General features: G+C 38.4%; 1 protein-coding gene across 2 annotated transcripts in view; it reads right to left on the minus strand.

Moving 5' to 3' along the window:
- Positions 1 to 2,385: 2,385 nt before the first annotated feature.
- Positions 2,386 to 16,404, minus strand: part of LOC124781337 — a 78,014-nt gene continuing 63,995 nt past the window's right edge. For both annotated transcript variants that reach the window (XM_047253853.1, XM_047253854.1), the window contains 3 exons: positions 12,064 to 12,289; positions 6,720 to 6,928; positions 2,386 to 6,559 (listed from right to left, as the gene is read on the minus strand). In XM_047253853.1, coding sequence (XP_047109809.1) covers positions 6,271 to 6,559; positions 6,720 to 6,928; positions 12,064 to 12,289 — 724 coding nt within the window. In that variant the 3' untranslated portion in view covers positions 2,386 to 6,270. The remainder of the gene's footprint in view (positions 6,560 to 6,719; positions 6,929 to 12,063; positions 12,290 to 16,404) is intronic.

The following is a 16,404-nucleotide window of genomic DNA, read 5'->3' on the forward strand; positions in this document are numbered from 1 at the left end:
CACAAGCTCCTCTGACTGCAATGGTCACGTGAACACCATCACTGAGGTGCTGAGAGGCAACATCTAATCTTTTCGGATGAGTCCCACTTCAACGTGTCCTACAGTGACTGCCTCATAGTGTCCGGCGATACCGTGGTGAGCGAAACCTGGAGGGCTGCACTTTGGAGTGGCATAGTGGACAAACACCAGGTGTGATGGTTTGGGGTGCCATTGGTTACAACAACTGATCTCGCCTCGTACGTATTGTGGACACTTTGAACAGCAACCGGTACCTAACAGAGGCTGTGGAGCCTAAGGTACTCCCCCTGCTTCAGGCACCTCCACAGGCCACATTTCAACAGGACAAAGCCTGGTCACATACTGCGAGGAATGACAGGTCTTAGAAAGCAACGGGTACCACTGTTTCCCTGGCCTGCACGTTCGCCAGATGTGTCGCCCATCGAACATGTCTGGGGTATGGTTGGTCGGCACCCGGTGCATCACAGTCCCCCGGTAATTGATGTCACGATTTGTGGGCTCAGATACAAATTGTGTGGAGGTAAATCCCTCTGGAACGTATTCAGAACCTTATTCATTCAATGCCACTGTGTATAGCAGCTCTAACTGCAGCACATGGTGGCCACATGACACATTGAATAGTAGGGATCATAGGACATGTACAGATTTGGAAAGTTTGTCTTGTTACTTGTCATGTACCTAACCTGTGGTATTAAATTAATTGAATTCATGTCTTTCCTTCAAGGTGTTGCAATTTCCATAAATAGTAGTGTATAATTTTTGGATATGTGAAACAACTCCCATGGAGAGAGAAGGAAATGGTATGGTGAGCAGTGTTATTGAGAGGAAAAATGGGTTTTTCACATTTTACATTTTAATTGTCTTTCATATGACAGGCAGTACTGCCTCTTCGGTAAAACAGTGGCTGAGCCAGGGTCAGTGTAGTACCGGATATGGTGGCTGCTGAGCCGGGGTCAGTGTAGTACCAGATGTTTTGCGTAATACCCATACTCAGTCCACATGAAGATCATTCCATAGTAGTACTGCTGATAGAGGGACGCCCACTGAAGTGCACCAATAGGAGGACTAAGGGGCAGTCACATGGAGTGCGCTGGATGGGTCTGTGAGTGCATGCTGGTATTCAGAATGTCCTCTTGCCTGCCAGCTCAGTCTGTGACCAGATGTGTCCATTTGTTCCTCCCTTTGCGGGCGCAATGCCTCTAGTTACCTGTGGCAGCCTCCTGATGCTGTAGTGAGTGAGTTTAGTGTAGTCCTTAGGTGTAGGCTTTTGGAGAAATAAAACCTCCACTGGTGACTGTAATCAATCTTTTCTTTCAAAGGTTTTCTCCCAACACCCTGCTTCCCACTCATTTCCCCATCCTGACCATGTCCAGCATGTACAGTATAATTTTCAAGATCTTGTGCAGAAACTGAATGCTGTTATCTTCACTACAAGAACAATCTTCATACTCTTTGACAAAGTACGGAGGCTTCTTTACTTCACTCTTACCTCACATGGAACCATATTTTGGGGCAATTCTGTGCACTCACCAAGAATATTCTTAAGCTAGGAAATTCCAGACTGGCAGATCTGTGTGTATGCCTGAATTCAAGCGGTGCCATCCCTGCAAATATACTCCATTGTGGGATTTGTTTAAGAACTGAATTATTAAGAGAAATTGCAACATTCATTCAGTGAACACTAGATGAAAAAACTATGCGAACTTTGATAAGTTCCTTAACACAATGGCTCCACAAGACCACTGGCGGCCTTGCCGTGAAACAACCATCACTCTGCATGCAGCAGTCAACATGTTAAGCACTGTACAGAAAGGTGCTACTATTCAGCTGGTTTCCAGGCCTCAAATAGAACAAAAAAGAAAATGGAGTGAAACACCCAATCTTCAAATGTAAGTCTAAAGGTTTTCTTGTGGCACACTCCTATTCTGTACAGGAATTCCTTCGGCTGTTGAGAACATATCTCTGTAATGTGTTATTTATTCACATACTCTCAATACTACCATGTTTTGTTAATTCTTTAGTTACTTTTGTTTACAAGTTCCCTAACCAGCATTCTGCTAATTACTCTGTGACTTGTTCCACGACCAAATAGCTTTGGCCCACATGCTCCCATGAAATGTGCAGTGTACATGGTTTATATCATCAGCCTCAAGCATATGTGATTGTACTGCCACTATGGCAGGGCTTGGAGGGACTTTCATCCTTCAGAACATTACATCTTATAACTTTCCAAATTTTCTATTTCTTCTGAAGGAATTTTTAGTTACTAATTAAACATTCATTCCCATCCCAGGAACCATTATCATTCATTTTTACTATCTACTCATGTACAGTTTTCCAATCTGACAGAAACAACTTTAAGAAATGTAAAATTGATCATTGGAACATTTATTTTGCAGGAGCATTACATAAAATATTAAACAAAATACATATTTATACATATATAAATACAATCTAATGCAATGTAATAACTGAGAAATAAAAGAAAAATCAGCCTTTATATAATGCAACTTGCCTCAGAGATTAAAATTTGTAACAATTCCATAATGTATCACCTATATTTCATCACATTAAAGCCAGGACACTCATGTACTCTGTTATTTACGTTCTATTTACCCATATGCAATGGAAGTTAAGTCTGGCCCTTAAAGTCTACTTTGAGTATTTTCACAAGTAAATGCAATTAAGTATGACATATCTACCACCTTATGCATACTTTTTAAAGCCTACTGCTCAAAGCTGACAAACTTGTTTTAAAATATTATATAGCCAAGAAACTGGAGATCGAAGAAAGATAAAGATGCTCAAGAATTATTTTCCGTGGTTAATAATAATTAGCCATTTTCTGTATACATCCTAAATATTTTGAAGGTATTTTCTGCATGCAATACAAGTAAATATGTCTCAGAATTTTATAAATGACAGCTGTACACAGAATTCAGTATCTCTAAGATGATAAAACTTAAAAGCTACTGAAAAGTACACAAACTTTATTCTATAATGGTACTGTAAGAGAAGGATAAATGCACAGTGAAAACTCCCTTACAGTGTGATTATTCTCTTTCCACTCCAGATACCATTTAAGGACTAACATTTTGTGAATTACAGATGTAATACCTCATTTAAATAACACTTGGACAGAGGCATACAAAATATCCATATTCAAATGTAGAACAGTGCTCACATTTTAAGTGCTTCTTAGAATAATTCAGTATTGGCATTTCATATACATTATGGACATGAGAGTGAACAGTGGCTCCCCCAATTCATAAAATTTTACAAATGAAACTATTTGTAAATTAGTGGCTCCCCCAATTCATAAAATTTTACAAATGAAACTATTTGTAAATTACAAATGCAGCTGGGGACAGTAATTTATGCCAGCTTGTCAGTTTCAGTATCTTAATAACTGCAATAAGGGGTATTTCTGAAAACAGTGAAGTGGAAATAACAATATTGTGATAGATATTCTCATTACTTTCTTCAGTAACAGGAATTACTTCAGTTGCAACTACATTTTTGAATGACATACTTCATACTTTTCTTTTAATAAAGCAGCAGTGGAGGTTGCAGCTTCTTCTTTTGACCTGTGATATTGTAGAGCCTAAGTCACGTTGCTAACTGTTAAATTATCAATGTTTATTTTAACTACTCAATGCAAAGGAAAACTTTTGTCAGCGGCCCTGACATGGTCATGTAGCAAGTATCACATTTATAAGAAACTTAAGTTCCTAAATTTCTTTTCCTCTCGCAACCACACTAACACAAAATTAAAAATCAGAAATATTGAAGTAGTTTTTAATGTAAAATTTCACATACGCTTCAAAGGAAGGAAACTAAGTCACATTTCAATCTGCTTTCTGAATACTGGCTAGGTGTCAAAAAGAAAGTTTCAGTTACAAATGTCTGTGTACATCCACAGGAACCAATCCAATAACATGTAAAACTGTTAGTTTGAAGAATATGGATACTTCATCATCCTTCACCATAGCTCAACAATGACTGTCTTTGTATCTATTCACATGAGTATGAGGTGGAGCACTTAAAATACATTAAAATGAAATTTTACTGATCTTTTATGACAAGTTCACTGCTTTTATTGCACTGAATCTCTATCAGCTTATTGCATTATCTAGCACCATGCCACGTAAGTGGGCACTGCAGCACCTGTGAAATAGCTAACAAAGTCTGCACAGTTTGCCTATACAGTTTACATTTACTTCTATGTAAAGAAATAAAAAAACAGGATACAGGGTACACAACACCACAAAACTGCTTCCTACACCAGAAGTAATTCACAGTATTAGCAATAAGATAAATACTAATGGTAACATTTACGTAAAGATTTAAATTCCATATATTTCCCCGCATGCTTCCCATTCAGATTTTAACATCAACACTTTTATCTATAATAGTGTTCTATTATAAAGGGAACAGTACGAAAGAGACATTGGTAATATGTGTAAAAAGAAAAAATATCCTTCAATACAGTGAGCAGTTATGAAATAACAGCAAAAAATTAACTAACCTCCAGTTTATTTTTTCGAATATATTCATATGCTGCTCAATATATACTTTTAAAAACAAAGATGATGTAACTTACCAAACGAAAGCGTTGGTAAGTTACATCATCTTTGTTTTTTGATATATTTTCCCTCGTGGAATGTTTCCCTCTATTATATTCAATATATACTTTTTAATTCTATTTAAAAATACACAAATTGTGTGTACATTTTGTTTCTGAGCAGATCATACCAAAAATGTTTCAATTAAGGACAGCCTTTTAATCTACACAGAGTTGTGATTCTACTGTTTCTATTATGTACACGCAACTACACCGTGTTGCTCCTGTACTAATTTAGTGAACAACTGAGAATTGTGTGTTTTTTTTCTTTCCATACAGACAGATTGCACTTGTGAGCACTTTCTTTTACTTTTTTTACTTGGAAATATTTGCGGTCCCAATAAGCAAATGGGAAACATACAAGACATGCTATTCAGCTAGTACAGTCACTTATACCCATTATAAAACACATTGATTTCTAATAACCACAGCAGCATAGGTGTTTAGAAGCTAATAACAATTGGTAACAGACATACAATCAGCCTTCAAAGTAAAACCTACATAACTTTCTTTTAAAAAATGAAAGACATGCTTATTTTCTAAGAATATGCTTACCATAAGAAAACTAGCTCCTCATTGTGTAAGACATTTATCAACTGATCTGATTGAAAGAGAAGGCATATCTGAGACAAAGACAAGAAATTATAGAAGTCAGAAGCATGTGAAAATACTTTCAATCAACTGTCAGATCAATTCATAGTGTGTTGATACAAGTTCAGAATCCTCATGGAAGACCTTAGGCAAGGTACTTCCTGATACAATCAGCATGAGCTCCATTAAAATGCCCCTTCTTTTCACCTGTTGCACACTGAGGCAACATCATATTTTGAATTTATCTTCACAAAATAAAATTAAAAAATGGTAATGTAAGACAAATGCCCTAATGCCATTAAACATTTTTAAAGTAACTCAACAAGGTTTTCCACTTCATGTTTGATTTTTGATACTGATAAGGCAATACAGTGCTTCCATTTAACACTGCTCACACCACCCAAGAAATCCATGAAGTGAAACAGAAGGCACCTTCAGGGAGTTGTAATTACCCTGGCGTACATAAGAATTGAACACACTGAATATTAATTGTCGGATTGTTAGGCTTTATACATATTTTGGGTGTATGACTTTAAAATAAGATGATGAACTCACAAATAAAAACTTTAACTTATACTCTTCAGCTGATAAATTATTGAATCTCCAAATATGTGAAGTGTCAACAAGATACAAATTTGATGTGTTGATATCAGAATAATATTAATATAAGCACTTAACCACCTTCAATAGCGAAAGTGAAGTATATAAATTCAAAAATATCTTTCCTCTTCACAGACAACATTACTGAAGCAAGTAAGAAAAACTTGAATACTGTTATGTTTGTAAGACTTCCAGTGCAAAGCAACATTTATAAAATATACTTACAATTTATAAAGTATTGCACATTTTGTCAGAATGAAGCAGAAAAATACAGATCAAATAATATGTACTGTATGCGTAGAATCAGAATTTAAAATCTAGAACTGAACGAAGTTTTAACAAAAAGAAGTCATGTAAAATATGTAAATTCTGAAACAATGAACTGTCTGTCAAAAAATGTAAATGCATGGTATAATTCAACAAAAATCTTTAAAGCTTCATTGTTTTGACTCTCGAGATTCTCTGCTTCCTCTTCCACTGCCTCCCCTGTATCTTCTGTTCTCTCCACTTTCGTCTTTACCACCCCTATAATAATGGACATTCCCATTTGAGTTATAGTGCACATTACGGCGATGGTTGTTTCCATTGCTGTTAGAATACGAATAGCCGCTAGAGGCACTACTGCGAAGATTTGGAAGTGTAGGAACTGGACGCCCAACTACATGTGTCTCCTTCTCCAATCTACCCGCACCAGCAGGTCCATATCGATGAGAAACATACTCCGCCCTTAAAAAAAAAAAAGAAAGAACAGAATATTTTAGTGACTGCAAATGAAGTGCAGTTAATACATTATGATGTCTGTACTTATGGTACATATACAGGTTTCTCTTCCGTTTACATGTTTTCACATCACGTATTAGAAAGGTAATGGCAAATTAGCACTAACCCATTCCTGTGCGGCTGCGTGTTCTGACCGTGATGCCAATAGTTCTGAGAGTGAAGCGGTGGGAATCGCTGTGACTGTGTTTGCTGGTGCTGAGAGCGATGATGATTGGCTCCTCCACCTCTATGCGAGTTAGCTGTGGCACCAAGGTGTCGGTTGATGGCTCCACTGCCGCCCACCGATTTGCTCAAGTTTGATTTTATGGTGGCAAGCTGGCAATAAGTGAAACAGACCTACTATAGAAATGAATAATATACTTATAAAATTCTGTACCTTGCAAACAACAGTTATATTAATAAGGGGGCAGGAAGTGGGTGGGTGGGTGAGTGGAGGAAGGACACTTTGTTTTCAGCATAGCACAAAAGAACATTTGTGGAATATACATTTTTTACATTTGTCTCACAGTTACAAACAACTCAAACTTCTAAAAACATAGTTTTGCCACAGTAGTAGAATAGGATACCTACAACAGCAATGTTAAGAAACTGAAAAAGCAGTTATAACTACTATATCTTCTCACATTCTTCAATACCTGAAATCAATCATTTAATGCAAATTATAATATCTGGACATTTTAACGCTGATACTTAAAGAAGTTCCTATGATGTGAAACTTATATTAAAATATGATCATAACACAATCTTGAGAATTAATCCAAGTTACTCTTTGACATTGCTTTCTAAGTTCTTCTGAATATTTCAACATTGAAATTTTAATAGCAAAAAAATTCCTAGCCTTTCACTAGAATGGGCATTACATAACTCACATTTTTCTTTTATCCCTCTTTCCAAGAACATTATTATTATTATTATTATTATTATTATTATTATTATTCTTTATGGTGGAGGGCAGTAAACAGCTAGGTCATCAGTGCCCTTGCATTAATGTTATCTCGAAGAAGATTTTCATAATCTATGGAAGAAGATCAATAAACTGAAAATCCCACCACAGGAAACGTAAAGCAACACCAGGAAGGTGAGTTCAAAAAAGCCCGTAATAAAACCCCAGTGAGACATAGCGAGATAACCAAACGAAATCATTGAGAAAATACCTGTACCTGTAAAGATGCTGTCAAGAAAGGGACAAATAAGCGTGGCTGGATGACGACTTAGAAATAATACGTGACCCAGCCACTCTGTGACACATTAAGAGTGCACACCAAGTATTTTGGGAAGGATCCCAGACACTGCACAAAATTTTAAGACACGAACAATACTCACTTTGTTATCAGTTAAAATAGAGGGAAGATCCTGTGGGAGACCCAATTCAACCCTCAGGTCATCACACAGAACACACTTGGTTAAAAGATGTCGCACTGACAGCTGTGTCCCACATCTCTGACATACTGGGGGCTACTCCTGACGTAAGAGGAAGCTGTGTGTCAGTGGGCAGTGTCCCACTCTATGCTGAGTGGGGGCTACTCCTGTGTCAGTGGGCAGTGTCCCACTCTATGCTGAGTAGGGGCTACTTCTTCACACCGTCGCAGCGGGAGGAGGTGATCCATGATCACACTGAAGTTTTGATGGAACGTAGTTTATTGTTCCTCACTTCCAGCCACTGGGACTCCCACCAACATATGGCCTTCCTGGTCACAAATGAAGTGACAGCCTGCAGAGGGACTGAACAGCTGGCAGGAGGAGGAAGGGAGCAAGCCTCCTTAGCAGCAGTATCACCAAGTTCGTTTCCCTGGATGCCTGTGTGCCCTGGAACCCAGCAAAAAATGATTTCTTTGTTTTGCTAGTAGGCAAGTAGGAGAGCATCCTGCACTTGTTGCACCACCCAATCTGGTGGGTACATCTGTACAACAGCGAGAAGGGCACTTTGAGAATTGGAGCAGATGATAAATTTTTTGTCATGCCGCCATCTCATCTGCACCATTGCACTAAGGATAGAGCAAACAATTCTGTGTAATAAACTGAAAACTGCTCTGGGAGCCCTATCCTGAGGACAGTGTCAGGGAACACGACAGAACAACTGAAAACATCTCCCTGTTTAGAATCATCCATGTAGACGGTAATAAAATCTGAGTGCTACATACAATTTCATTAAATTTAGTTTTAAAAACATGGTCTGGAGTACAATGCTTCTAGTAAGCAGTCAGTTCTAAAAGCAATCTGGGTGCTAGTAGTAGCCAGGGGGGATGCCGTACTCAACCCTTGGCTTTGGATCTTAATGCCCCCGACCTGTAATAATTCAAGGCTCTACCTTGCATGGATCCCAAATGGCTTGTGGTCGATGATTGAACAGCCGTTCCAGTGGCAGCTGAACAACGTAACTGGATGCTGGTGATGTAGGAACGGACAAAGCCCTATATGCTTGGCATACCATGAGAAGACGTCGAATAGACAGTGGAGGCTCACCAGCCTCTGCACACACAGTAACAACCAGGCTCGTGCGATAGGTCCCTGTAGACAGCCTAATACCCTAGCAGTGAACTGCATCCAGCATTTTAAGGTATGAAGGCCTTGCTGACCCATAAATCTGGCATTCGAATTCAAGGCAGGGTCGCACAAGGGCCTTATCAAGTTAGAGCAGACATGCTCTGTCGGCTCCCCAATACCTATGACTAACACATTTAAGGATGTTTAAGGCCTTGAGACATCTCAGTTTTAGTTCTTTAAGGTGTGGTAACCATGTTAACTTTTCATCTAAGGTAAGACCCAGATACTTCACCTTTTCCTTAAAAGTGAGATCGGTGCCCCCGTTTTAAAACGGGCAAATTAAACAGAGCAGGAATGATTAAAAGCAACACAAACTGTTTTCTCTAATGAGAATTTAAAACCTGTGGTGCGAGACCATTCCTCCAACCGTCTGATCGTCAGTTGCAATTGCCGAGTAGCCGTGGTGAGGCTGGAGGATGCGCAGAAAATGGAGAAGTCGTCCACAAATAAGGAACATAGTACTGGATGTCACACTGTGGTTGTAATACTACTGATTGCGATGACAAAAGCCATGACACTTAAAACACTCCCTTGAGGGACACCATTCTCCTGCTTAAAAGGGTCAGATAAGACTTTCCCAACCCTGTATCTAAAATATCTGTCCGAGAAAAAGGACCGTATGAAGGTCAATAGACATCCACATTATCCCCACTGATGGAGCTGCGACAAAATATTATGCCTCCAGGTAGTATAGTAGGCCTTTACCAAATCGAAGAAAACACTGATAAGGTATTGCTTATGAAGAAAAGCTTGTTGAATTGCAGCTTCGAGCAGGGTCAGGTTATCTGAAGTGGAGTGATACCTCCTGAACCCACACTGGGAGGGACTGAGTAGGGACCTGGTTTCCAGAACCCACACTAGGTGCCAAATGACCATACACTCCAGTGTCTTTCCTACGCAGCCTGTCAGGCTAATACTACGATAACTGCCAGGGTCTGTCCGATCCTTTCCTGGTTTTAAAATTGGGATTAAAATAGATTCCTTCCATGAGTTGGGACAGTCGCCAGTTATCCAAATTTTATTGAAGAGCTGAAGGAGGACTTCCTTCACTCGTCGATCCAACTGTTGTAACAAGCTGTAGGTTATCACAAAAATATGCATCATTCCACAAAGATGATAATCTTCCCATGAAGACAGAAGATCAAAAGTATCACTCTGAAACACGGGGTAAACAACAGCACTGAAAGTTTTGAAAGCAACATATTGTGATATCTCCGACAGTGGAATATGAGAACATACAAATCATAATATGTATTACCTAATAAACTGACTTTTCTGATCTTGACCCACTCCTTTTTGTGAGGCTATGAGCAAAGTTTTCTGTACGAAACATCTCTTCTACTGTTCTACTGAAGAGAATATCCCAGTCACCAGTGGCATCATATGGACACCACAAAGACTGAGATCATAATGACAAAACTGTGTTCAATGATGATGTACCCAACTGAAACTGTCACTTTGAATGAATGTTGTGAATGTCACCCTTTTATAAATTGTGCAGAAATATAAAATTATTACAAAAATATGTCTATTTAGACTTGTCATCAGCAAAACACAGGTAAATTAAAAATTTTCAAATTTTTACTTCTAACTTTTAATTTCGTCAGTCACTTACTGTCCTGGGTTCCTAATTCCCAACTGAAGCATTTGCCCCCTTCTATCATCCCTGAAAGTCCGTATCGTCATCAAGAGATTATTACAATTAGCAAAGTTTTAATGAAGCCAACAACTTCGAGTGTGTGTGTGTGTGTGTGTGTGTGTGTGTGTGTGTGTGTGTGTGGAGAGGGGAGGACACAGTGCACTAACGTGGGCAATGCTCTTTGCTCTTATCAACTGGCCGAATGAGCTACCCAGGCGTGGCTCACAGCTTCACTTCCGTCAGTACCTCACTCCTACCTCTCAACTCCAATCATGGTAGGCCATGCCTGGATAGCTGTCAGGAAGTTGTATATCAGCTGTTACGTTGGTTCTCAAATAACAGTCCGTTTGATGAGGTTCTTCACACTACTGACTGGCATGGTGTAGGTAGAGGTCCGTATGTGTAACACAAATTTTTCAGAGACAACAGTCAAATATATGAATGAGATGGCCGTGAAATCAAACAGCCATGAAATCAATGGAGGGCTAAGATATTGTGGAGCTCTAAAAGCAGAAAGCCTAATGATATTCAGTTAGAAAGGAGCTTCATTTACCAGTGAGAGGGTGACAGACAAATACAACAGAGTAGAAGGCATTATAATTTTTGAATAAAGTAAAAACAAATTAATGGGAAGATTTGGTAGTCATTACCACTTGCAAACCATTTTGAATCCATTTAGAAAAAGATACTAATCCTTAAAATGAATACACAAAACAAGAAGAAATGTAAATGAGAGAAAGCAGAGAAATAAAGAGGTTACCAAATCATTTGCACCAAAACATTATGTCACTAAACACAGATATGGAAGAAATAAAGGAATTTGTGACATAACTCTGCAAATTCATGTAAAGCAGATGAATGGCAATGTTACGGTTACAGCAATTTGTGTTGAGAACAGGTGCTGTATGTTTACTTTTTCAATTCTAGATAGATTCTGAGACAATAATGTTTGTTCTCTTTCAAGTTTTTTGACTGCAGTGATGCACCAGCACGATTGAAAGTGGGTTCTTTACACATCTGTTATCTTGTCGGATAATTTATCTTGCCTTGTCCATATGTCTTAGAATTTCTATTTCACAATAAGCAAAGCATGAGTCAAAACCACAAAAACCTTTAAAAATATATTATGGATATTTTTAATTATGCTACAATGCTTACAATTATTATTAAAAGGAACATTCATTCATAAATCTGTACATGCTAATCAGAAAGCCACTAACACATTCAAAACATTATATCGCAGGCATTTTACGCAATTAAATAATACCTCGCGGCGTTGGTCCTCATTCTCACGACGTAATTTTCTAATAAGCTTCTCTGCTTCTTCTAGTTTCAGAATTAAATCCGGATCTGCAGCAGTCGTTTCTGCTTTGTTTCCTAAGGGCTTAGCACTAGATTCAACTTGATTCTGTGCATCTAGTTTTGTGTTACATTGAGTTCTATTATCTGTAGTATCAGTTTCTTCATTTTCTTTTTCATTGTCCTTGGTCTTTCTGAAATAAGATTTTATTAAGTGATACAACAGCTCCACCAGGGTATAAAATGTACACTCATATAAAACCAGACAAAACATTAAAAATTTAAGGTGATACACTCTGTTGTAAATAAAGCTCAAATGTCCGAGTTCTTTAATGAGTTTTTCATAAATGTAGGAAAATCTGATTTAGATGTAGCAAATTATGAGCAGAAAGTAAATAGTTTGCAAGGCAATATCAGTGAATGTCTTAAAAATTGAACACAGTCTCAACAAAAGTTTTTAAAATTGTCATACTGCCCCCCCCCCCCCCCCCAAAAAAAAGAAGAAGAAGAAGAAGAGGAAGAAGAAGGAGGACTCAGTAGCTATTACAAAATAATAGCTCACCCCCTCTCTCATAATAAACGAATTGTTTGAGGAAGGTTACTTCTGTAATCTTTTAAAATATACAGAAGTAAAACCATTATTTAAAAAAGACTCAAAAGATCATATGGGAAATTATCACTGTTTTTATACTCCCAGTCATATCAAAAATATTTGAAAAAATTGCTACTTTACAGATTCAAAGCTTCATCACATAGTACAATGAGTTTACTGAAAACATTATTTCATTGTTTGATAGGAAAACTGAAGTTGCAAGGAATTCTGCAATCTTATAAAAGCATCTGTATCAGTAAACCATGCTCTGCTGCTTTTCAGGCTCAACAGATATGAAACAAGGGACATGGCTTTGAAATGGTGTGAATCATCTGTGATGGAAAAGAAACAAAGGGTAATAATTGCATCAAATTGAGAAGATTACTTCACAGAGTGGAAAACTGTGTCAAGCTGTTCCTCAAGGCTCAATCCTTGGGTCAATTTTATTCCTGTTTTATAGACACGACTTGCCTCTCAATATAAATACACACATCAAAAAAAAGTTTTGCATCACCCTGGTTCCCAGAACTCCTGAAGATAGACGTTGACTGTGGATATTGTATCACAGACACAGTCCCTTTGACTGTTCAGAGGTGTCACTAAACCCAACCAAAGATGTAAACAATCACGCGTGAGCAGTGCCTATTAGACAGAGGGGTCAAACAGCCGACCAGTTCCAGTCATTCCACCAGGAAGGAGGTACACGGCTCGTGCTACCTATGGATTATAGCTCTGAGGAACCCTGACAGCAACGCCACCACGTTGAATAATGCTTTTCGTGCAGCCACAGGACATCGTGTTATGACTCAAACTGTTCACTCCTGACATCCACGGAGAGGTCCATCTTTGCAACCATGACACCGTGCAGTGCGCGCCCAACAACATGCCGAATGGACTGCTCAGGATTGGCATCACATTCTCTTCACCAATGAGTGTTGCACATGTCTTCAACCAGACAATCGTCAGAGACATGTTTGGAGGCAACCCAGTCAGGCTGAATGCTTTTATAATAAACAAGTATATCTTTCAACACCACCTTTGACACTACACTGTATAATTAATCTGCGGTTTCCGATACTTTTGCGATGTCTCCATTGACAGACACTATTTAATTCACAATATTGTAAAAATTCTGATAATATTTCACAGCACAGAACACTCCAGTCTCAGTGAAATTAAGGAATGAATTGGCACTGTAGCAGCCCCTGTTCGATTAGTACTAAGCACGCCTTGACACTTCATGACCTGTTTATACAGGGTGCCCGTAAAGAAAGTATCCATTTTGCAGAAAACGTACATGTGGATTATTTCTGTTACAGGTACCATGAAGAGACATCACAATGTTAACAATTGCAAAAAGAATCACAATTCTGGAACATCGTTTACGTGGTGAAACCTATGCTGGGGTCCGGAGACTGTTTGAGAGAAAGTATCGGAAGGATGCCCTATAAGACTTGGCATTCAGATGCTCATCAACAAATTCCGGCGTACAGGATCTGCAGCTGATGAGAGATGTGCTGGGGGACCACCAGTCAGCCCACAATCTGTACAGCATGTGAGGGAAGCTATCAAAAGAAGTCCACCGGCATCTATCTGCCGGCTGAGTTGTGAACTATCCATGCTGAAATCCAGTGCGGAAAGTGCTTCACTACACCCTTAAAAAGGTGGCATATTATATACAGGTGCTTCACCAGCTAGAGGGTGAAGACCATGTGGCATGAGCAGCTATCTGTCATGATCTTTTGGAGGCTGTAGCCAAGGAGGACCTGATGAATCATGTTATGTTCAGCAATGAGGCGACATTTGATGTCTGCGGTGTCGTCAAAAAACACAATTGCTGGATCTGGGCAGAGGAGCAACCCCATGAAGGCACTGAGTGGCAAAGGGATTCTCCCAAAGTCAGTGTGGCTTGGTCTCATGAAAGATAGTATCTATGCGCCGTTTATGTTTGCTGAAAAGACAATTACCAGAGCAACCTACCTGGATATGCTGCAGTTGTTCTTGGAGCCACAGTTGAAACAGGATGGTACCCTTGTCTCTGTCATATATCAACAAGATGGAGCAGCACCCCGCTATGCAAACATTGTCTGGGATAACAAAATAAAATCGAGCCTGCAGGTAGACTGAACCCGGATCGGCTGTATGACACTCTAGCACACTATTGACTGAGCTATTTCACCTGTACGCGCGAATGCTACAACTGACAGTATATGATATGCGTATGAGCTATGCTTACAATTTAAGAGCCCCTTTTTCTCTGAATTTTCTCGATAGTGTGCTTTAAGACTTCTACGAGCGGACACCATTGAGGTGTACTATTAAGCTGCGAAGTCTCATCTCTAACTGAATTTGCGAGATTGGAAAGTCCCCTCGTTAGAAATTTCAATTTAAATGCACATATAGAATAACTAGCAAATAAATTAAACAACCTTGCATTTGCAATGGAAATTTTAGCCAGTGTTGTTCATATAGACACCAAGAAAGTTGCATAGTATAGCTATTTTTAAGCAGATATTAGGAATGGCATAATTTTTTGGGGAAACTCAGGAAACGTTATACAAATCTTAAAGCTGCAAAAACGAATCTTTCATAACGTGCAGTGCACAGCCAAGGGTATTGAGTCAACCATTATTTAAAGACCCATAAGCATTAACTGTCCCCTCCCTACACTGAGGCGATTCTTTTCGTACGTAACAGAGCTAACCTATTCATAAAAAATCATTTTGAACACTCTTACAACACAAGAATTACATAATACTTTATGCTCACCTCACATCACTTAAAATTGTATGTTTAGGCTCCTCAATATATAGCCATGAGAAAGTACAACAAAACAGAAGGGGGGGACATAATAAATATGAAGCTAAATATTCCAAAAAGCAAGTTACACAATTTTCTAGTTGACAGATGCTACAAGTAATTGAAGATTTCATGAACAATGAAGTGATACTTTGAGCTGGATCCTTAAAAAAATAAAAATAAAAAAAATAAAAAATAAAAAAAATGTTAGTTACAGTGGATGCAAATTCTGAAACAGTGTTAGAGAGAATCTTGTATAAACTCCTCAGCAAGTAATATTGTAAATTTGACAAAATTTTAAATTAGTAAACTGTAACCCTGACAGGTCTCCTGCACATCAGTATCAGACTTATGTTCTGAAATTCTGTAAGCCGCGAGATGAATAAAATACATTTCACTTATTAACGCAAACCTGCAGATAAGAGAATTAGCAATAGCAAGAATCATGATATACATAGGCAGAATGGCAAGAAAAGTATCATTCATTTATTCACAAAGTAATATATAGGAATCTATGTTTAGCAGGAATAAACCACTGGTCACTGTAAATCCGATATATCATTTATTTCATAAAATCTTTAGTAGTATGCCCTTTTTTAAAATTATTTTGAGACATTTGCATATTATTCTTTTATTCCGACATCTGACAGTCTTTAAACACATAGAACAGAGATTACTGTCTAATAACACATTTATTCATATTGTCAATGAGATATGTGATGTGTGTGCTTTGCCACTTCTGGTTTGGGATAGAATGACCTGCGAAGGATTTGATCAAGGCCACACTTGAGTGAAAACTTTTTAAAATAGCACGTGCTTCTTCCTGCTCACTTAACTATAAGAGGGGCTGCTAGGCACATTGCTTTCAGTTATTCCTAAATAATACAGATGTCACCAGGAGCACTTTGCCTGCAGTAG

This window comes from Schistocerca piceifrons, chromosome 1, assembly GCF_021461385.2.
Source record: "Schistocerca piceifrons isolate TAMUIC-IGC-003096 chromosome 1, iqSchPice1.1, whole genome shotgun sequence".
Classification (NCBI taxonomy): domain Eukaryota; kingdom Metazoa; phylum Arthropoda; class Insecta; order Orthoptera; family Acrididae; genus Schistocerca; species Schistocerca piceifrons.